The sequence below is a fragment of the Amborella trichopoda genome, chromosome 6, assembly GCF_054954075.1.
Source record: "Amborella trichopoda isolate Santa Cruz 75 chromosome 6, AtrichopodaSantaCruz75HAP2 v2.0, whole genome shotgun sequence".
In the NCBI taxonomy this organism is placed as follows: Eukaryota; Viridiplantae; Streptophyta; class Magnoliopsida; order Amborellales; family Amborellaceae; genus Amborella; species Amborella trichopoda.
The window spans coordinates 5,080,136-5,102,716 of record NC_142341.1 but is presented as its reverse complement, the minus strand read 5'-3'; the positions used below and the strand labels follow the sequence as shown (position 1 = coordinate 5,102,716).

At 37.3% G+C, this 22,581-nt stretch overlaps 3 protein-coding genes across 3 annotated transcripts; 1 reads left to right on the top strand and 2 right to left on the bottom strand.

Moving 5' to 3' along the window:
• Positions 1-3,052: 3,052 nt before the first annotated feature.
• Positions 3,053-15,529, top strand: LOC18434403 (Pentatricopeptide repeat (PPR) superfamily protein). Its single transcript, XM_011625235.3, has one exon. It carries the CDS (start codon positions 3,564-3,566, stop codon positions 6,774-6,776), a length of 3,213 nt encoding a protein of 1,070 aa, XP_011623537.1. The 5' UTR covers positions 3,053-3,563; the 3' UTR covers positions 6,777-15,529.
• On the bottom strand, positions 9,564-10,912 carry CCL (CCR-like protein). The gene is made up of 3 exons (XM_006844474.4): positions 10,653-10,912; positions 10,105-10,263; positions 9,564-9,813 (listed from the first exon to the last, which is right to left on the bottom strand). Exons 1-3 carry the CDS (start codon positions 10,811-10,813, stop codon positions 9,717-9,719), a joined length of 417 nt encoding a protein of 138 aa, XP_006844537.1. The 5' UTR covers positions 10,814-10,912; the 3' UTR covers positions 9,564-9,716.
• On the bottom strand, positions 10,157-16,482 carry CRN (Protein kinase superfamily protein). The gene is made up of 2 exons (XM_020667325.2): positions 14,216-16,482; positions 10,157-10,263 (listed from the first exon to the last, which is right to left on the bottom strand). Exon 1 carries the CDS (start codon positions 15,403-15,405, stop codon positions 14,218-14,220), a length of 1,188 nt encoding a protein of 395 aa, XP_020522984.1. The 5' UTR covers positions 15,406-16,482; the 3' UTR covers positions 10,157-10,263; positions 14,216-14,217.
• Positions 16,483-22,581: the final 6,099 nt, after the last annotated feature.

The following is a 22,581-nucleotide window of genomic DNA, read 5'->3' as shown; positions in this document are numbered from 1 at the left end:
TTCTCTTTCCCATTCTTTTGTTTCTTTTTCATTTTATTTTGTATGGCTCATGAGGCTGGTATATGCACAAATTCCCTTTGGCCTAGGATCTGGCTTAATACCTGCATAATGAGGGATGTGATGTACAATGCTTTTATTTGAGAGTGAAATTTTGTTATTAATTCGCATCATATCATGCCATGTGATGTACAATGCTTTTTTTTTGTTTGAATGTTATGTACAATGCTTTTATTTGAGAGTGAAATTTTGTTATTAATTAGCATCTTAACATGCCATTTATCGATGAGAAAATGAATTCTACCGTTGAAGGACAAGAGCACTCAAGGAGTTTTTCTTGGTCCTTCGTATGCATCAAGGATCCTGTAGAATGCAACTTCAAGCGCTATAGCCATGTTGGTGACTACGCTATGACTCCCAGTGTATACTTTTATTTGGGACCCTTGGTGAATGATGATCTAAAATGGGCCATTGCACAGAGAGAGGTGCTTCCCATGGTTTAAGTTGAATTTTGATGGGAGTATGCGTAATAATGGAATGAGAGCTGGGAGTATGCGTAATAATGGAATGAGAGCTGGGTGTGGCTAAGGAACCAAATGGGACATATTAGTTGGACTACTAACGGGATACTTCGACCATGTCAGTCTATTGAAGCCGAACTTGTAGGTCGAACATTATGTGTGCTGAAGGTTGATGGTCTTGTGCTCAACCTTATAATTGAAGGGGACTTCCATTGTTAGTAATTGGTGCTTGGACCCTAGTTCAACCCTTTGGAGATGGGTTAGTGAGATCTCTAATTCAACCCTTTGGAGATGGGTTAGTGAGATCTGCCGAACTTCTAGGTCTAACATTATGTGTGCTGAAGGTTGATAGTCTTGTGCTCAACCTTATAATTGAAGGGGACTTCCAATGTTAGTAATTGGTGCTTGGATCCTAGTTCAACCCTTTGGAGATAGGTTAGTGAGATCTGCTGAACTTGTAGGTGTGCTCAACCTTATAATTGAAGGGGACTTCCAATGTTAGTAATTGGTGCTTGGACCCTAGTTCAACCCTTTGGAGATGGGTTAGTAAGATCTGTTATCAACGTCCTTCCCTTTGGAGATGGGTTAGTGAGATCTGTTATCATTAAAGGGTTAGAAGAGTGTTGTTTCAGCTGGTAAATAGAGTGAAATTCCTCCTAATGACCTTTTGATTATTTAAGGGTTGGAAGAGTGTTGTTTCAGCTGGTAAATGGAGAGAAATTCCTTCTAGTGACCTTTTGATTATTTTTGATCCTCTGGGCTAAGTGTTTGTATCTTTCATTGACTTGGAAATCTTGTTTAACAGTTTCCAAAAAAAAAGAGTGCACAGAGAGAGAATAGAGTTAAAATGATATTTATTGAAATAAAGGGTAAAAATTCTTTATGCACCGTAAGAAGGTGTTGAAAAATCACATGATCATTCTCCATTGAAAAAATAAAAGTTATTAAATTTAATCTTATAAACATCCTAAAGAATATATTTCCGAGGAGTACCTGAGGGTTGGCACTTTATATTCTTATAACCTAATTTCTAGAATATATTTCCAGAGTACCAAAGGGTTGGCACTTTATATTCTTATAGCCTAAATTGTCTGATCTTTTTGACATTTTAAACGTAGCTTTTTTATTGTGAAGCAATTCTTTGCTAACACTTTTTATATAAAAATGCTGAAATAATATAAAACCCAATAGGATTGCATGTAGCATATACTGTTGTGGGTGGAAAGCACACTATGATTACTCTTTCAAAATAAAAGGAAATGGTCTGATAGGGCTGCGGCCCTATGAAAGTAAGTAAACCTTCACCTCCTAATTCATTGAAAATTGCAATTCAAGTATTGGAAAACCTTTACATTGATCATCTCGGCTTGAACATTACTGTTGTAAAAAAAAATAGATTCTGTCAGCCCATGGGCTGACAACTACAGTGTCAGCCAACGACTCAGATTGAATCTGGGTCGATTATCTAGATTCAATCTATATTTTTGAATTTTTATTTTTTTTTGACAAATCTAAATCATTTGAAATTTGAGACGTTCATTTTTTTCATCAAACATACCCCCAAAAAGTTTTAAGGGTATTTAGATTAATTTTTATTTTGTAAATTATTTTTTAATATTTTTAGTACATTTTCCTATTTTTGAATGATAGATATTTAAAATTTCAAATGATTTGGATTTTTATAAAAAAAAAATGAAAATTCAAATACGAAATGAGGTCGTGACCATTGGATCGGATTCAGATTGAATCTAGACCGTTGGCTGACATGATCCTTTCCGGTAAAAAAAAAAAAGATTTCAAGCTCTGAAAATAGTGTATATTGTAACAAATTATCTAGACCATCTATTTAACACCAAAAGCAAGTTTTTCAAATTTTATTGTTAGTGTTGTAAATTGATTTGATGTGAGGCTTTAGTTTGTTTTCATAAACCCTAGACCGTATAGAAACTTCATCCACAATAAAAACTTGTCAAGCCGCTAATTCCTAGATGGAAAGTTTAGAAGTCCACTACAAGAGCATATTTAAAAATAAAAGTTAAATTTTGATTTTGTAAACATCCAAAATAAGATATCCAACGGAGCATGTACCTGCATGATCGAACTATGAAATAAAGTTTGCATATTTATAACGTCATATTTTTACAACTTAATTTTTTCTAATCTTTCATATATTTTAACCACGATGTCTTTTGTTATAATGGTTTAAGAAGGGTGATGATTTTAATTTTTTTTTTTGATGTAGGTTGGGTTAGGTAGGTAGTTAACATAAAATTTTACCATGACTTCTATCTTTTGTTATAAAATATTGTATATAGGAAAAAGTTTATGTAAAGTTGTAAGGTCTAAAATGTAGAATTAAATATGCACCTCTAAAATCTATTGAAAAATATTATTTTAATATTGAAAAACTCTCTAATTGATTATATCGAGATATATGACTACGAAAAAAAAATAAAAAAATTTTGAATTGCAAAAGTAATACATCTTGCAACAAAGTATATAAGACGGTTGATTTTCAAGATTTTCGTGCCTTTATAGATCTACTTGTTTCCAACTTTATAGAAACCTCGCCCATATTTATTCAATACAAGGAAAGAACCTGATTCCAAACCTACGAAGGAGTAATTGGTTTACTTGGAGCTCCCAGAACAAATTCTCCTGTTATATATCTTTATTGAATATGTTTAGATAGCCATTTTTGTGCCTATGCGGCAACTTGTGGTTTAACTCGACCCTGCGCCCGGCCCTGGCAAAACAATTTGCGCCTGTCCCGCCCTTCTCTCTCTCTCTCTTTGAATTACCAACTGTATTCTGCAAATTAAGCTCTCCCTCTAGATTAACATAAACTTACTGCAAATTAAGTTTGATATTCGGATAAAATCAACAGCCTCATTTTCATCTTAGGGGCAAGTTTTCACTGAATGAGTTCACAACGCCTAATATTGCCTAGAGTGTGGTTTCAGTAATGAAGGGCGACAATGGTTTCTCTCGTGATGCTTCTCTCTCTCTCCATCACATGAAATTCTCCATAAAAACCAGAGATTTATGGGACTCTCAAAGCTCTCAAATCAACATGGTTTCCAAAGCGTTCAAGCCCAGTTTTCCCAATTCAAATTCAGGTTTTTCTCAGGAACCCCACATCTGTTCAACAAAACGCCTAACAGAAATCTTCACCCTTTGGACATGGAGGTATCAGCTTGCCTCAAAGAAGGAAACCCAAGAGGAGCTCTGCAAGTTCTTGAAAAAGCTAGCCTTTCAGGTCTCAAACCAACACAGATAATGGTTTCCTGTGCTCTTAATGCATGTGGTCTTCTTGCCAATATGAAAATGGGTGAGAAACTCCATTGCTACTCTGTGAAAACGGGATTCGAATTGATGGGGAGTCTGGGTAGTGCTCTTGTAGACATGTATGCTAAAAATGGTGAAATGGGTCTTGCACATAAGGCCTTCAGTGAGCTCTGTGAAAGAGATGGAGCCACTTGGAACTCAATGCTCTCTGGTTATTCGCATTCTGGTTCCTTTGAAGAGACGGCTAAGATTTTTGAGCTCATGAACCAGGAAGGTGTAGCCCCTAATCAGTTCACTTTCGCAATCGTTCTTTCTGCCTGTGCAAAATCGAGAGAACTTAATCAAGGTAAAAAGGTTCATTCGATAGTTATCAAATTGGGTTTTGAGTCTTATAAATTTTGTGTAGGCTCTCTGATTGGTATGTATGCTAAATGTGGAAGTATCTTAGATGGTCGAGTGGTTTTTGATGGATCAGTGGAACCAGATATAGTTTCTTGGACAGCCATGATTGCTGGATATTTGCAGGTTGGTTCAGTACAAGAGGCCCTGGAATTGTTTTTGGGTATGCAAGAACAAGGACTCAAACCAGATCAGGTGGCTCTGGTGACTATTTTGAGTGCCTGTGTCAAATATGGCTGGCTCAAAGAGGCGAGCAAACTTTTTAAGCAAATGCGTGAGCCTGGTGTAGTGGCCTGGAATGCGATGATTTCTGGTCATGCTCAAAATGGGTTTGAGTTAGATGCTCTGCAAATCTTTGGAGAGATGAAACTGAGTGGAATTAAGCCTACGCGATCCACTTTAGGAAGCATACTGAGTGCCTGTGCTAATCTAAGTGGTCTAGAGCAGGGTCTGCAAATTCATTCAGAGGCAATTAAGCTTGGATTGGATCTCAATTTCTATGTGGGCAGTGCCCTGGTTAACATGTATTCCAAATGTGGGTTTGTAAAAGAAGCAAAGCTTTGTTTTGAAACATCTGGAGAGAGAAACATTGTGCTTTGGAATGCGATGCTGTCTAGCTATGTTCAAAATGAGTATCATTTGGAGGGAGTCAGGCTCTTTGCTTCCATGGTTGCTTTGGGTTTTAGACCTGACGAATTCACCTTTGGTAGTATTCTTAGTGCATGTGGAAACTTGGGGTTTCTTGAATTGGGTCTGCAACTTCATGCCATTATAATCAAAAGCAATATCGAAAGCAACATATTTACAGCAAATGCAATTGTGGACTTCTATGCAAAGTGTGGAAAGCTTGTTGAGGCTTTTCTTCAGTTTGAGGTCATTCCTTTTCGAGATACAGTTTCATGGAATGCAATTATAGTGGGGCATGCTCAAGTGGGCTATGAGGAGGAGGCTCTAGCTTTCTTTCATCGAATGAATTTAGACAAAGCTTCCCCAGATGAAGTTTCCCTGGCAAGTGTGCTCAGTGCTTGTGCTAATATACGAGCCCTTTGTGAAGGCCTGCAACTCCATGGATTCTGTATCAAATTAGGGTATGAATCGAATCTTTATACAGTTAGTGCTCTTATTGATATGTATGCCAAATGTGGGTTCATGGAGTGTGCAAATAAAATACTAATTTACATGCCTGAATCTAATGTTGTTTCGAGGAATGCAATAATTTCAGGGTGGGTTCAGAATGACAACCCTGAAGAAGCAATTAATGCATTTAAAAGGTTGCAGGTTGAAGGGATAAAGCCAACACAATTCACATTTGCAAGCATTCTAGTTGCTTGTTCTGATCTTTTGAGTTTAGACAAAGGAAAACAGGTCCATGGTTACACTTTTAAGAGTGGGTTTCTCTCTGATTCCTTCTTGGGCAGCTCTGTTTTGGACATGTATGCAAAGTGCCAGGCTACCATGGATGCATATAAGCTGTTTCATGAGATCCGTGATAGATCTACAGTGCTCTGGACCTCCATGATATCAGGTCATGCTCAGAGTGGTCTCAATGAGGAAGCTCTTGATATGTTTCGAGAAATGATGGGCGACATGGATGCCAAACCAGACCAAGCCACATTTTCAAGTGTTCTCAGAGCTTGCTCTAGCTTAGCAGCCTTGAGTTTTGGCAAAACTATCCATGGCCTCATTACTCGAACTGGGTTTAGTTCAGATGTCTTCACAGGCAGCTCACTGATAGACTTCTACACAAAATGTGGCGCCATTGAAGAAGCTCGAAGAGTTTTTGAGGAAATGAAAGTGAAAGATTTGGTTTCATGGAATGCCATGCTCGTGGGATATGCTAAAAATGGGTATGCCCATGAGGCACTCAACCTCTTTGCAAGGATGGAGCATGACGGTATGATGCCTGACCGTGTCACATATCTTGGTGTTCTCACGGCATGTAGCCATGGAGGCATGGTTTCCAAAGGACGCGAGCTCTTTAACTGCATGGCCATGAAGCATGGGATCATGCCGAGGTATGATCATTATGCATGCATAGTTGACCTCCTTGGCCGTGCTGGTCAGCTCCAAGAAGCTGAAGATTTTATAAATAAATTGCCATTTGAGCCTGATTCTGTAATTTGGTTTACCTTGCTCTCAGCTTGTAGAGTTCATAAAGATAATTTGATGGGGAAGAGAGTAGCTGAGAGGCTTATTGACTTGGAACCTCAAAACTCTTCGACATATGTGCTTCTTTCTAATATATATGCGGCTACGGACAATTGGGATGGAGTTAATTTGGTGAGGAGAGAGATGAGAGAGAGAGGAGTGAGAAAATCACCTGGATGCAGTTGGATTGAGGTGGGGAACAATACTCATTCCTTTGTCGCTGGGGATAGATATCATCCTCAAAGTGGAGAGATATATGCAGTTTTGGAGACTTTGGTTGAATGGCTTAGAGATAATGGTTATGTTACCATGTTTGAGTTAGTTTTGAATGAGGAGGACCCATGCTTTGAGGGTATGGAACACAGTTGCTTTGGTGAGGAGAGAGATGAGAGTGAGGGGAGTGAGAAAGTAGCCTGGATGTAGTTGGATTGAGGTGGACAAGAAGACTCAGTGAGATAGGAGGCGGCTCATGAGATTCTATCTGAGATACAATATAAGGGTCTGGCTCCCGATGATTTTCCCAATGATTTCACATACACAGTAATGGTAAATGGCATTGCAAGGCATGCAAAATGGAGGAGGCCCATTGCTTGTTTGAGCTGATGCAAGTACACTTCCAAGTGCAATATCTTAGTGCAATACTTATTGATGGGCACAGTCATGAAGAGAATATGGGAGAAGCTTTGAGATTGTTTGAAGAGATGGTGGCAAGGGGCATCAAGCCTGAGGACGTGACCTATGGTGTGCTCATCCATGCTCATTGCAAAGAATGAAATATGATTGAGGCCTTCAAGCTGAGAAATGTAACTCTAGATAATGGAGTGACAATGGGTGTTGCTATGGATTATGCGCCTATAGGTGCAAGGGTGATCTTGGGGAAGCCTTAAGATTGCTTAATAATAAGATGGAGCAGGTGAAGGACTAAGCTAGATAATGCCACTTATAATATTTTGATCCATTTCTTGTGCGAAGTGGGTAATCTGGATGAAGAGACTATGCTGCTACAAAATATGATAGATGGTGGGTTTACCCCAAGTAATGAAGGTATGAGTGCACTGATTAAGGGACATGAGAAAATGGACAATGCCCGAGGAAGAAGTTGCTCTACAGGCTAGACATATCTGATGTTGAAGAAGTATAGTTATGTTCTTATTAGTCTGCATAGTGGGGAAGGATGGACTTCCTTCAAAAGAAATATGGCAGGCAAGTAAAGGCCATTTAAGGTGGTGCCAGCAAAGTTGAAAACTGCCTCCATTTGGCCAATACTGCTCCAGACTGAAACAAGTAGTTTTACCTTGTTCATTAAAGAATCTTTAAATTAAAGAGTTCTCTATTTAGGATTCAATTCTTTCTTTATGATTGTTTATAACAGAGAATTCTTCATTGAGAGAAGCCATCATCAAGACGATTCTTAATCTTTTTTCAAATCGGAGTACGTTGAAATAGCAAACGAGTAATCATCAGTGACAGTGGTAGATCAATTGTTGGACCCCATTGTCCATGCATCTAATTTGGGAGACGAGAGTTGTGTAAAAGTTGGAGCCTTGGTGGTCCTTTTCATATTTCCTTTATTTATAAGAATGGAGAGCAGATAGTAATCAAAGCAATGTATACTTCTCATACTCAATAAGAAAAGACTTAGAATCATGGGAAATTAAATGTTTTACACGTTATCATAGTCATAGCATAACGGTTGATGGGATTGTTTTGTGAAATTTTCCTGGATTTGATGCTTATCTAAGCTATTTATTAGAAGTTTTCTGCTGTCTTTCACCGCATTCATGTAATGTAGACATGGACCAGTTCCAAGAAACTTCTTTTCTAGGTCACCACTCTAAATATTGTTATATATCCAATCAATGAATAGCGGTCAAAGTTGTTGAGGTTCCTTTGGGGTAGATCAAAACTTTTGTAAGAAATCAAGGGTGCGGTTTGTATAGAGCCAAGGCTCTAAACAAACAAAGCAGAACACACCTTTGAATAGTGTCGAGAAATGTGGCTTCAATACTAGAAATCTTTGTGACATTATTAAAATATAGTTTCATCTCTAATTATAAAATTTAAAGCTTAAAAAATAGTGTAGATCGAACATATCCATGAAAACTTGAAAATTGACAGTCCAAAAATGCATTACAAGAAGCACTATTTCCAAAACTTGAAATTCATTTTTTTCTCATATCCATGCATCTTGATGTCAAGATGATCAATTTGAAGATATTTGGGCATAAAAACAACCTCTTCTAGTGAAATTTTAGAGGCCCACTCTAATTTGATTGTTTAGAGCCTCAACTCTATATAAACGTTTTCCAAAAATCCAACACCCAGCTACTTCTTAAGAGATACTTCTCTGTTATCATGTTCATGTTATTTGGATAATTGTAACCATTTTTCAGGGCAAATCAAAACTCTATATGGAGTTTAACAACTAGCTGATGCTAGTAAGATACATATATTTATCTTTATTTTCCATGGATTTTTATATCATTATATCCAAACTATACTATTTATGTCCTTTAATGTACAGATTGTCGTAGGGTACGCATGCACATCTTAATGTCTTGAGCCTCTCTTCTTGCTCACGCAATATGGCAATGACTACAGATTTGTCCTAAACAATCAGAAGAACCTGGACAGTTCCCTTGAAAACTGATCCAGATCAGGTGATCCCTATCTGGATTGGCATTTTTCAAAACACAGATATATACCAAGTCATATGTTTGAATTATTAGACTGTCCCATCCAGATTGAGATTAAATACTTGTGCTGAATCTTGCTGCAGAAGCTAAGAGAAAGAAAGCTGTGGAATACCTCCTTAAACCATTTGATAAGTGGAAAGTTGAGTTTTTTTGTAAAACCTATGGTCCTTTGGTAAATTTTTGAAATCCTTAGGTATTTTTGCCAAGTTCATAGAAGCTCATTTAACAGTTCCCTTTTATTTTCTTGCCCTTGTGGATAACCCTTCAAATCAATTTCTGTCCACTTGACTAATTTTGTCTTCATCTCATTATTGAAAATTATCTTGCTGTGTGCCGTGTAACATCCATATCTGCTCATCTTAATACTTAATAGTTTCCAATGGCCCTTTTGTTTTTAATTTCTTCTCCAGAATGCTCTCTCTTTCTCTTCAAGGCAAGTGGTGCCACCTCTCTCTCTCTCTCTAGGAAAAACACTTTTTGAACCTCGAGCTCAACAGAAGTAAAACCTTCTCTCTTAGAACATATTTATCTCTATAATTATTATTAAGCAAGCAGCATGTCTGATTAATCACAGTACTTCGTGCAATAATACAAAAGCCCTTCTTCTCTGCATCTCTGGTTATATTTACAGGCTACAACATGCAGTGAAGCAAGCATGCCTTTTCTCTCACTTGGGTGAGGCCTCCTCTTTGAAAACTCCCTTCTGGTACTCGGCCTCGCAGAATTCTCCTCCTAAGTCATCGCACGCCTCATTAGGGAACACACTGCATAGTCAAAAGTCACATAAAAATCTCAAACATCTCTGAGAAGCTCTGAAAATATGAGGAGAAAACAATTCTTAAGGTGGGGAAGAGAGAGAGAGAGAGAGAGAGAGAGAGAGCTCAGAAGAAGAATGAAGGGTCCTCTAAATACAAGAATCAATACAACAAGAATATGAATAATGGAGAAATAAAGCTTGATACAAGAAAACTGTGAAACAGGGCAAAGAAAGGGTCTCAAATTCTAAAACATCCAGTTGATATGTGATTTCAAGGGACAAAGTGAGAAGTGCTTACGTCTTTGGTTCATTGTACTCGAGATATTCTCTCTCTACTTCCTCTGTGACTGTTTTCACTTTGCTGGTGGTGCTTTGGGCTTTGGGCTTCACTTCGGGATACATGACAGCTGCACAGGCTTCTCCCCCAACAGTGTCACACGCTTCTGCAGGAAATACTCTGCAAAGACAAACAGTGTCAAACTTTTCTCTCTCTTGTAGAACTCAAGAGGCAACCATGGGCATATAAAGGCAAAATTTTGCCTACTACTAACTGCAGAAGGCCATCTGGATTGTAACTACTGATGCTGTTGTTAGGATCAGGAATTCAGGATGAAACAGCAAAAGCCTCTCTCTCTCACACACACAAATGTGTTGTGATGGAACCATCGGAGCCTCTCTCTCTCTCTCATATGCTTTGATGGATCCATAGGAGCGAGACTTTCTATTCACACATGACAGAAGGCAATCAACACGGTTCTCATACTTCTATTAGCATTCTCTGGGTTTCCCAAATTTTCAAATTACACAAAACATAACCTCCCTCCCTCTCTCTCTGAGATGACTTACGAAGTCGAGGAGCTGTAGTCGACTGTCGAAGTCTCGCCAGCCATTGAAGACCTAGGCAGCCTCAAAGCAAAGGGTCTCGCCCGCACATGTGAAGCCCATGGAACAGAGGCCTTGGAATGTGTGATCGGTATCGGGGTAGCAATGCCCAAAGCTGCTTGCATTTTCTCAGGTCTTCGGTTCCCAGAAAGAACACAGGGTCTGTAAATCTCCTAAACAACACTCTGATTCAGTGTAAAGATATACAACTGCAAAGCGTGTGTACATACATTTGGAGGGTCCTATTATTTGTATTAGGGATTTCATTGTTGGATAAGGCCCCAATCCTAAAGATGACATGTGTAAAGATATTTTGTGTAGGTAAGGGGATCCTTGTTAACCACCTATTGTGACATGAAAGAGAAAGGACAACATACACTGATGGTGTATAGAAGTATCAGGGTGAATGTCCCAGTGGACCCAACCGTAGTTTATCTCCACCTTCTTTCATCAGGGATGGATGGTGGATCCCCCTGGGTGCATTGTGTAGCATGACCATTGGGGTTTGGTATGGATTTCCTACATAGAAAGGTTCCCTTGTCCCCCATAAGGCCGGTCTGGGTCAAAAACAAATGAAGACAAAAAAAAGATAAAAAAAAAAAAAAAAAGGAGGGCTAGGCCGGTCACTGCACTACTTTCTTAGGCCCGGACTGGGCTACCCAGCCCATTGCCAGCCCTAAAACTGGGGGACCAGCTTGGATTCTTGGTCTTTTCTGTTTGAATTGGATGGATGGCCTAGATCTCATGCATGGAGTGTACACTGGAGATTACTGGTCCATCGTAACTGCAATCCTTCCATGTCATGCGAGTGTTGCTAGGGTTTTGCTTCATATAAAGCCAAAATGACTCAAAGGTTCCAATCTAATCAAAGTATACGAAATGTCAGATCTCTTATGTGAAATTTCATGGTTGTAACCTATTATCTTCTTTCAAGGTGGCCTCCTTGTTCCTTGGTGATATTTCAAGGTTTCAACTTTTTATCTCCACCGACATGAGAAAGCATCAGACAGAGTCTCTCTCATCCAACGGTCTCTCTCTCTTTTCGTCTTCTAGATTAAAAGCACCGCTCCATCTCCACCATGGGTAAGGCCCAATTAAAACAAAGTGGGCCCATGAATTATTTTGATCTCTGCCATCATGGGGACGACAGAAGACATTGGCAATATCAACCAGTATTTGACTGTGAAGTGCATCAAGAAATTGGGAAATGTATCTCACTCTAAGGATAAAGATATGATGCTGATATTTACCTAAATATTACTCAGCAAAACTGAAATAACAGAGAGTTTTATATATCATGTACATAAGTATTTTTACCCTGGTCCATAATTGGCGGCTATCTTGAATAGAACAAAATATCCACCTCATCCATGACTCGTATAAACCAAGAACTCTCAAAATTATTTCTTCCCAAAAATATCTCCACGGACCTAGTATTTCAAATTCATAGCAGGAAGCTAAAATTAGTTTTGTTGATTCTGTACCTCGTGCTACACTTGTCGTGACCATGGCAACCTTATCACTTTTTCCATCTTTTACATTTTGTTTTTGACAAGTGAAAATCCTGTCAAGGTTATTCTCCCAACAAAAATTAAACAGTACAACCAATTTTTTCTTCCTCGCGCCCTTTGTGTTGATTTATAGTCTCAAACATAGTTACTGGGAACCGCAGCAGGAACGGCTACGGGATCGGGAATAGGATAGTCGGATTCACATGGGCCAAAAGTTCTGGTAGTCCGGGATTGAGATCCATATGACATATCTAGCCTGGAGTTGGATCCCAAATGTAAAGGATCTCGGTCCCAAAGCTCATGGGATCTCGATCCCATTTCCCAAGGGCTGCCTTTCCCACTTCTCATGGATCCCAAATACCCAGGGACAGCGATCTGTATAAATTGGGGTCCTCGATTCATAAATATAAATTGATCGCAGTCCCAACACTCACAAAAATTAGATCCCATTGCGCAACAGACAGACTTCCCTCTTCCAATTGTGTTAAATGCTTTAATTATCTCAAGTCTTGGTATTGTTTATACATTTTACAACTCTAGTTTAATATTCTACAATCCACAATCTATATATAGCAATCTAAATATTTTAATTCTTGATGTTTGGGACCCTACATAATATGGATGGCGATCCACAAATATAGGGATTGAGATACCAGAATTGGGGGATTGAGATCCCAACATGATAGGGATCAAGATCCACAAATAGAAAGACTAAGCTCCCTCATTAGGTGGATCCAAAATCTGTATAAATAAGGGATCGAGATTCCCCGAAAAAAGGATTGAGCTCCCTCATTAAAAGAAAAAAGCTCCGGTCGATATCCTTGCTTTGGAGTGTGGGATCTGGATTCTGGAGCCAGAAACACGCCCTTTTGGGAGTACTCCTAATAACTAAGGTCCGAACTGACAAAAATCAGTGGTCCAAATATTTAAGCAGTTAAGGTGCCTTCAAAGCCCTAAAAAGCAATCAAAATTACTGGTCCAAACACAGGGCACCACTTGCACATGCATACTTCCAGAGTCATCCACAAAACTAGAAGCTTGCGTGTTTTATTCAGCAAATGTGTATGTCTCAACTCTCAAATGTCTAATGAACATCAAGAAAGGGTTCTAACAGAACAGAACAAAGAAAGCATGACTAAAACTTCCTCAGACACGCTGAAATTAATGACAAAGTTGTCGAACACAAAGCTCTGAAGGTTCCTTGGTGACCTGAGGCGTCTAAGCCCAGACACCGAGCATAGAGCCCAAAAGCTACAAACCAATCAGCCTTCATAATAGATGTAAAAAAAATTTCCCCAATGATTGAAAATTATATTATAAACATTATTCCATGTTATACGGTCAAGTGCACTCAGACATGCTTTGAAAATTATGGAATGTTTGAGTTTGTTTTGATTTCTGGATTTCAGAAGCTTCAAAGAATGCTCAACATTTCTTTTGAAAATAGAATACTAAAACTTCAAATAGACCAAACTATCAAATGAGTGCTCCAGTCATCCTAAAAAACACAGTCAGTGCCAGACTTGTGATGGCAAATTAGCTCTTATCCCAAATAAGCAAAAACATCCTATCTAGGTTTACATGCAATCCAATAAGCAGGGAAAAGAAAGGAACCCACAAGCAAGAGAAATTAGATTATCAAGGCTTCTCTCAAATCAACAAAAATAATCAAAGCATCAGTTGATAATTGGTAAAGAAAACAGAAAATGGGTGTTTCAAGATAAATACTGTAACTGTAACTTGGTTCAAGTTAAATATGGTTGGGACTTCCCTAACCCATACTTTCCCAAGGGAAAAGAAAAAGTGTGAAAAAGAAATTGTAAAAGAGTGCCCCAAAACAGCAGCAACCCAATTCTTCGCTCAGCTTTCAGTAAATCAAGTTCAAAATGTTATGCAGACAGAGCAGTCCAAACCAATCAATATCATTAAAATTTTGGGCAAACACACATACATATATGATCATACATGTTATGCATGGCTATGTTCACACATGAACTAAACAATATACATACATACCTTCAGAAGCTGTGTAGCTGGGTGAGCATGGGCACCAATTCTTCACTCGATGGCCGATCAGCAGGCATATCAGATAGACAAACAACTGCAATTCTCATGGCCATAAGCATCTCTTCTTCCTCTCCTTCCTCCCCAACAAGCCCTTCGTCCAGGCCTTCACGAGCATCACCCACTTGTTGTAGTTGCCTAAGCCACCGACCCATCATGCTCCCCCCACCCCCTTCTCCAAAAGCAGAGTCCATGGGGTCCCTTCCAGTTAACAACACAGCTAAAACAACCCCAAAGCTAAATATATCACTCTTATCTGTATATCTACAGCTTTGCAAGTACTCTGGAGCTGTATAACCAGAACCCACTTTCCCCAAATTTGGTAAAACTCTAATCAGCCCTAAGTCTCCAAGTCTTGGCTCGAACTCTTCATCCAAGATCACATTTGAAAGCTTCAAATTATAGTGCAAAACCCTAGGGTTGCACCCAAAGTGAAGATACTGCAACCCTTTGATCACCCCAACTGCTATTCTATGCCTAACTTCCCAGCTAAGTTGCAACTGGTTTGACCTGACCTTTTTCATGACCTCTTCAAGGCTACCATTTGGCATGTAATCATAAAACAAGAAGAACCCATTTGATTCATGAATATATGCTCGTAAGCTCAAGATGTTTCTGTGTTTTAGGCGGCCAAGAACCTCAAGCTCTTGCTGCATCAATCTCTTGGTGGATTTGGGCTCGCTCTTTTGTTGGGTTTCGATCTTTTTAATGGCAATTAGAGGTCCACTGCCATTTTCAAGATGAGCTTTGTAGTACTTGCCATTGGAGTTCGAACCAATGAGATTGCAGTCTGGTAGTGGGTTCTCTTGAATGAGAGAGATTATGGTTTTTGAGGTTATTTTTGGGGAAAAAATAACAGGTCCTTTGAGAATTGGGGTTCTACTAAGATAGAAGATAGAGATTCTGATGAAAGTTGCAACAAGTACAGCTGATAAAAAACCAGTTATTGTGCCTAAGAGGACACCTAAGGCAATTCTTTTGGGTTGGCTTCTGTTGCCATGGAGATTTGAGGAAGGTGATAGTGCTTTCTTCCATGGAGTTGATTGGTGAAAGCTTAACGTTTCTCGGCTTTGGCATAGAGGGAAGAGGTAACAGAGTAGGAATAACTGCAGGAGGAAGATTGTTTTCTGTAAAGGGCTCATCTTGCGTTCTTTAACTTCTGCTCCAAAAGAAACAGTGACTCCACAGAGAGAAACTAATGTATGATCACTTGGTTTCCAAGATCATGCAATAAATGCCTGTAAGAATCATTTCAGGTCATGCAAATTGCTCTCTCCCCGAAAATTTCCTTAAAAGCATTTGAGGAAGCTAGATTAAAAGTGGAGCTTTAAACAGTACACAGCTATCAGAGATTACACTGAAAATGCACGTAATTGCATAAAGGATCAACACAATCTCTTTTTTAACCCTAAATCATCGAGTATTCACTTTAAGCATCCATTAAAGCTCGACATCAACCTGCAAACCCTATAGTCTTGACTCTTCAGAATCATAATGTGCTTCCCATAATGAGAAGAGAAAAATTCCATGGAATAAGCGCCCTTCCTTTTACTTCCTCACCTAAACTTATTTCACACCGAAATACTGAAATATCAGGAATGAAGAACTGGAAAAAGTACCAGTTTAAGCTTTTAACAGAAATCTGGTCCTTTACTGATCTCCTGAGAAACACTTCAGATATTCAATAACAAGGAAAAGCTTTAACAGTTGGTGTTAAAGAAGAAAGAGGAACAAGATAGATTAACAAATGCCTCCATTTATCAGCATTTCTCCCATTTTTTTTCATGAACACTTCAGAAGAAGCTTCAAAGAAAATACTCACTGGCAAATCCTCCGACAAACCAATAAAGCATCAGTTCACTGTAATCTGTGTTTACCGCTTTTTACCCTGTTTTGTCCATAAATCTTCAAAATCAGCGCTATGAGGTTCACTCCTTTTGCCATTTCTCTCCATGAATGAGCTTAAACTATTTCTAAGCTATAAACAAAGCATAAATTAATCTAATGGCCCGTCCCTGCTCTCTTTTCCGTGCACATTGTGGAAGACACCATGAACAGGCAAAAGCTCTTAACAAGGGGAACTTTTACTCATCGTATTACAAGAAAAAAATTTGAGAAAAACTGAAGGGAAAGTGAAAATGGGGTGTAACAGGGAGTTCAACTTCAAAAGGTTATCTTATCTTTGGGGTATGGCCTGAAATTCCTCTGTAACCCACCCAGAGAAGCATGTAGGTCGTGGGCTACTCGGCTTTGAGAAGAGAGAGAGAGAGAGAGAGAGAGAGAGAGAACTTTTTAGAGAGAGAGAGAGAGTTATTAAGCTTTCTCTATTAGTTTCAGGGAAGGCCTGAAATTCCCCCTGCAACGAAACCAGAGAATACAGTGACAATGAGCCGCCTTCTAAAAAGTAACAGAAAATAAAAAGACTGAGATTTCAAAAGACAACACAAAAAGGTTAGAGAGAAAGAGAGCGAGGAGAGAGAAAAGAAGACGTTGGTGAAAAATGCCAAGTGACTATCCATGTCTGGCTGTAAATGACGAAAAGCCCATCTAACTATATCCAAATACCCAAATAGTCTCTTATCCTCTAAGTTTGAGCAGCCTTTTAGCTCAAGAGATGTGAGATTATTTATTTTTTATACAAAAATGTCATAATTATTATTAACTATTAGATGTGAAATTAAATGGGTGGTGATGTGAGTACAAAGTTCCAAACAAATATTTTCAAAAGCTATATTGCATATCTTGAGGGTGCGATTTCTATAAGGTTGCAGCCTTAAGCAATCCAATTAAGGCCCCACCTCTAAATTTTGCCATAGTGTGCGATTTTGGTGTAAAAAATATTAAGATTATCTGAAAACCTATTTTTATATCTAATTATAAAATTTTAAGCTCAAAAAATTATTAAAATCAAGTAGATCTATAAATATATGATAATATTAAAAATGGACAGTCTAGATGATGAGTTGCAACATACACTATTCTTGGGACTCAAACTACTTTTTTTTATTTTTTCATATTCATACATCTCGATGTCAAGATGGTCAATTAGAGAGTTTTTCAACATTAAAACAACCTTTTCCAATTGAGTTTTGAAGTGCATATGTGATTCTACATTTTAAGGTTGCAACCATATGTAAACTTTTTTCATATTTTAATATGTTAGATTTCATATCCAATGGCTAAAAAAAATTATAATTTTTTTGTATAAAAAATAAATGGTCTCAAACGAACGAACTTATTTAAGAACTTTACGTTCATAGCCCCCTTATTGTTTTTCTAATTTATTTATTTTTTCAAATTTTTGTTTTCATTTTATTACACTTTCTTTAGCTTTTCTTTCTTATTTTTCTTTTTATTTTTCACTAAATTGCCTTGCTTTGGACATCAGGTTCATACTTGGATAAGTGTTCTTCATGCACTTGAGTCAAACCTTCAAAATTCGAATTTGTTCCAACAACAAATTCTGGAATTAATATTCGAAAATTAAAAAAAATATATCAGACTTAGAAGAGCTGAAGTTGTTCCAAAAACATATTGTAAGGTTACTAAGGAAAAAAAAAAAAACTAAGTACAAACTTTGAATCTTAGAGGTCTAAAGTTTCTTTTTGATGTTTAGAGTAAATTTTAAACCTTTAAAGTTTGAAGATTATTTTTAGAATAATTCAAGGTTGCATTTCAAGCAAAGGGTGAACTTTCTAAAAGTGTGAAGTTTTTTTTTGGAGCAAATTTGAATTTCTAAGTTGTCATAAATAATTATTGAGGCCTTGATCCTATTATTAAGCATCAGACTTTTAAGGTCCAAAATAGAGGTAATTTATTAAAATATAAAAAAATTTAAACAAATAAGTGTGAAATTCATCATCATCATTATTAGATCCTTATCCCAACTATTTGGGATCAATTGAAAAAAAAATGTGTGAAATTAAAAACAAAAAAAATAAAAGAGACTTTATATTCGAGTTTCTATTGCTCAGGGTTTCAAGACCCGAATCAATGGAATAGATTGTCCTGACACCTATGGATCCTTGTTGAATTATTAGATCAACGATCTAGATCATATTTGGGATCGGTGCTCTAAAAAATATTATAAATAAATAAAAATAAAAATTTATAGGGTGAGGATTCAAGAGGGCTTAAAAAATATAATGTAAGTTTTAAAAAGGAACAAAACATATAAAAATAGAGATATTTTAGGAGGAAGTGAGTCAATAACCATTCTATTCCAAAACCAATTCAGTCAAGACCACTGATTCCCATCCAGATATGCAATTTAGATTGGAAACCAATCCGCTCTTCTTTGTATGTGCGTAAATTCTGATCTGTCCAAACCAAGGACATCAATGTCATACATAAAAATAATATGTGGACCAAAGGATCATTTTAAAATTAGTTAGTGACACCTTCGGTCATTTCGCCTCGAAAATAATGGAAAATGGCACTCCGTCTCTCTCTCTCTAAATCACTTTCTCTCTCTAAAATTTCTCTCTTTCCCGCCATCTTGAGGCTGTACAGTGGGCCCTACCCCTCACTGCCACTTCACGAGACCGAAAGCAAATGTCCCCCCCCCGCTCCTCGGGGTGCGATGATCATTTACGTTACAAAATCACAGCCGTCAGTCCACTAGTCTCATATGAACCGTCCGATCTCCTAGTTCCATATGACCCGTTCATCTGGCATCTCGCATCAAAGCATTCCTTTTCTCGTGTTCTATTTTTATATTTAATAATTAAAAGGAAATGCGATAAAGCTTATTAAAAGCGAGGAGAATAACTTTTTAAAGGTCTTTTCTGGTTTAATTAGTCGAGATAATGAATAACGAATATTCGCAGCTTTTCCTGAGGGACTCAGATAGCGCCACGTGGGGATACGAAGGGACGAGATTATACTGTGGCTCGCACTCGTTTCGTCTAGAGAAAAGAGTCCACTTTATATGCACGTGTGGAATGCCCCTTGGCATATGAGTCGATATTTTAACCGAAATTAACATTTTTTGGAGAAAAATCTCGGTTAAATTTCGGCCAAGAATAGAGATTTTCTAGTGAAAATGTCGGCGAAATTTAGGCTGAGAATGGATATTTTATTTTCTAGGGAAAATTTCAGCTATATTTTTGCCGAGATTTTAAGGTTGGCCCTAGGGCCTAGAATGTATGTGGTTCCTAACCATAGTTAGCAAGTATCTAAGGCAATTTTTTTTTAAAACGATCTGATTTTTAAATTTGTTAAAAAATTTCAAGTTTTTTAAAACTTTTTTTAAAAAAATCATATTTTTTTTTAAGAAAAAGTTTATACAAGGAGGCAACCTTATATGGTAGAACTGCGGATGCACCTCAAAAATCCATCTAAAAAAGTAGTTTTAATGTTGAAAAACCCTTTGAATGATCATCTCGACAACGAGATATATAAACATGAAAAATAAAAAGATTTTAAGTCTCAAAAATAATGCATTTTACAACATATTATCTACACCGTCCATTTTCAAGATTTTCATATGTTTATAGATCTACTTGATTTTAACCATTTTTGAAATTTAAAATTGTATATAAAAATAGATTTTGAGATAATTTTAAGAACATTTTACATCAAAATTATATAAATTTGAAGGTGCACCTTACCTCTACAGCTACGGATGCATCTGTATGCCAACTGCACCCTTTTTTTTAATACAGCCAATATAAATCTTTATCTTATAGTTTTAAAAAATTCTTCGTACACATTGATTTATATTTTTCATTATTTGCTAATGTAGTTATTGCGCTTAGTATTCTTGTTTCATTATATGCTCCCAATAAATATCTATCATATGTTTTGTGTCGCCACAATAGAGTAAGCATTGTTGTTGTATTTATTGAAAATGTAGACAAAATTTGTTAAGTATTACTCTAATAGCACTAGGTAAGCAAATAAAATTGTTGTTTAATAAAACTTTAATATATCCATAGAATAACTACATATCACAATCTTATCTTATGTCATCTCTACAAATGCAATATTTTTCGTAGCCTTTTTATCTTATGTCATCTCTACAAATGCAATATTTTTCATAGCCTTTTTTAGTCCAATCCGAAATGTCGACAACACTTTAACTTGCCCAATATTTGGTGATTTGAATTTTTTACTCAATTTTTTGCCTCCAACTTTTTGGAACAAATTGATTTATTACCGATATTTTGGTTTGCCGATATGTTGTTTATTCGCCAACTATAATCCCTATACAACGGTTGAGATTAGTTATTTCGTGGACCTTACGGTCCTGATTCAGTAGACATGGTTAGGCATTTGGTGCAAAATGACATTCTAGTTGTGAATGGTGCATTTAAATCTATATGTATATGTGCACATTGTATCTTGACCCTCCATTTGTTTGGCCGGTCCAGATCAAAAATAGCTGGTTGATGGGGTCTGCATCCAAGAAGTAAGTGGGGCCGTCACTGCTTGATCAGCACTCGTAATGGGAATGGACGGTCTATAAGTGCCATGTGCATAAGGGGTATGGCTTGAGTTAGACTGGTGGGTTGGGTCTGCCTGCCATGCTTGATGTGGACTATAAGGGAAAGTTTACATAGGAAACTCATTCTCGTATTAAAAAAGTGATGTGCACTGCAAAAACCTATTAAAAAATTATTCAAATCCTTAAAAACCTCCAATGCTGTGGAGACGTATAAATATGAAAAAGAAAAGAAAGAAAGAAAATAAGTCTCGCATCTTGTAACACATTGTGTAGGTTAACTATTTTCAAATATATATATATAAATAAAAGGGGAAAGTTTTTATACCAATTTTTTGAACTTTAAATTTCATTTTTTAAGCTACAATATATATATTTTTTCTTCTTTTTCTTTCCCTGAAGTGACTATCATATAGGGTTCGCAACGGGCCGGGCCTAGGCTGGGTAAAATTAAAGGAAAATAGAACAAAAAGGACAAAAACTTAAGGGCCGAGGCAAACCAAGTAGGGCTTATCTTGACCTGTTTCCAGCTCTCAGGCCACTTTTGTGGCTCATGCCCTAGTTTCTGGGGCTAGGCATGTTGTGCCGGTCGTGTCTAGCCACGACACATTGCCACCCCTACCATCACAAGAGTTTTAAGATGCGGTTTGTATAGAGCTGAGGCTCTAACAATCAAATTAGAGCCCACCTTCAAATAATGTTGAGAAATATGGTTTCAATACTGAAAAGTTTTATGATATATTTTCATCTTTAGTTATAAAATTTAAAGCTTAAAAAATAATGTAGATCGAGCAATCTATGAAAACTTCAAAATCTTGAAAACTAACGATCAAAATATACGTTACAAGATGCACTATTTCCAAAACTTGAAATCCATTTTTTTCTAAAAAGTATATTAATGTTTATGTTATTTTATCATGAGTGATGTAGTAAGGTTGCACTTGTAAGTTTGTGTAGCCGAAAGTTGTAAAACTGCTAGGTGGTTAATAGTTATTGTTGCAAGTGAGTAGTTATTGTAGCAAATATAGTTGTAAAAACTTCTATTTAAAGAGATGTGTGTGATGTGAAAATTGGGTCATATGTTTTAAGGTTAATCTTGGATGTCAAAATTGATAGCTCTTTGTATGCACTAGGGTCACATGTTGAAGGTTAATCTTGGGTGTCAAGATTGTAATGCCTTTGTGTACCCTTGGGTCACATGTGTTAAGGTTAATATTGGATGTCAAGATTGTAATACGTTTGTGTACCCCATGCTTTTTCTTTAATGAATGCAAGTTTTTCTTGCACTTCATCTTGGTTTTTCTTGTTCTTTCTATTTGCTTCTGAGTCTTGGGCGAATGTGTCATTGTCACACTAATTGAGAAGCGGATTATTCTGGTGTAGTGGAATATGTCTTTCCCTACATAGTATCAGAGCCGCAAGGGTGGTGGTTATATGGTCTCGACTCCCTTGGTGAAGAAGATCAATGGTCTTTTTGAAGATGGATTCGGTAGAAGGTCTAATGGTTTTAATGTTGTACTCAAGGCAGTCTTTCTATTTCTCAATTCTTCTTAAGATGTAGAATCGTTGTTTGGAGATCTCCCATTGATGTGGAAGAACCTATTTGGAGGCACCAATGAAGTGACTGATCATTCATGGGTTAAAGAAGGAGTATATTCATAATGTTACCTCTACTCAATGGTGGGCTACGCAGCCCTACTTAGTGAAATTTGAAAATATCTTTGGTGACTTGCTAAATGGCCGAATTTTCAATTTTTGGAACTGATGGAGATGATTACGTACGCATGGTTTTTTTTTCTATAAAAACACTTTAACTGGGAGTATTGAAATTGTTAGAGTGTATTTTTCTAGAAAGTATAGTAGTTTTGATGGT

What these genes read in the sequence shown, in the direction of transcription:
- CCL (XM_006844474.4), bottom strand. Translation starts at nt 10,813, where the DNA reads ATGCAAGCAGCTTTGGGCATTGCTACCCCGATACCGATCACACATTCC. An exon ending in GACTACAGCTCCTCGACTTC is followed by an intron (nt 10,264 to 10,652) that starts GTAAGTCATCTC and finishes TTGTCTTTGCAG; the next exon opens with AGTATTTCCTGCAGAAGCGT. An exon ending in GAGTACAATGAACCAAAGAC is followed by an intron (nt 9,814 to 10,104) that starts GTAAGCACTTCT and finishes TTGACTATGCAG; the next exon opens with TGTGTTCCCTAATGAGGCGT.
- LOC18434403 (XM_011625235.3), top strand. Translation starts at nt 3,564, where the DNA reads ATGGGACTCTCAAAGCTCTCAAATCAACATGGTTTCCAAAGCGTTCAA.
- CRN (XM_020667325.2), bottom strand. Translation starts at nt 15,405, where the DNA reads ATGAGCCCTTTACAGAAAACAATCTTCCTCCTGCAGTTATTCCTACTC.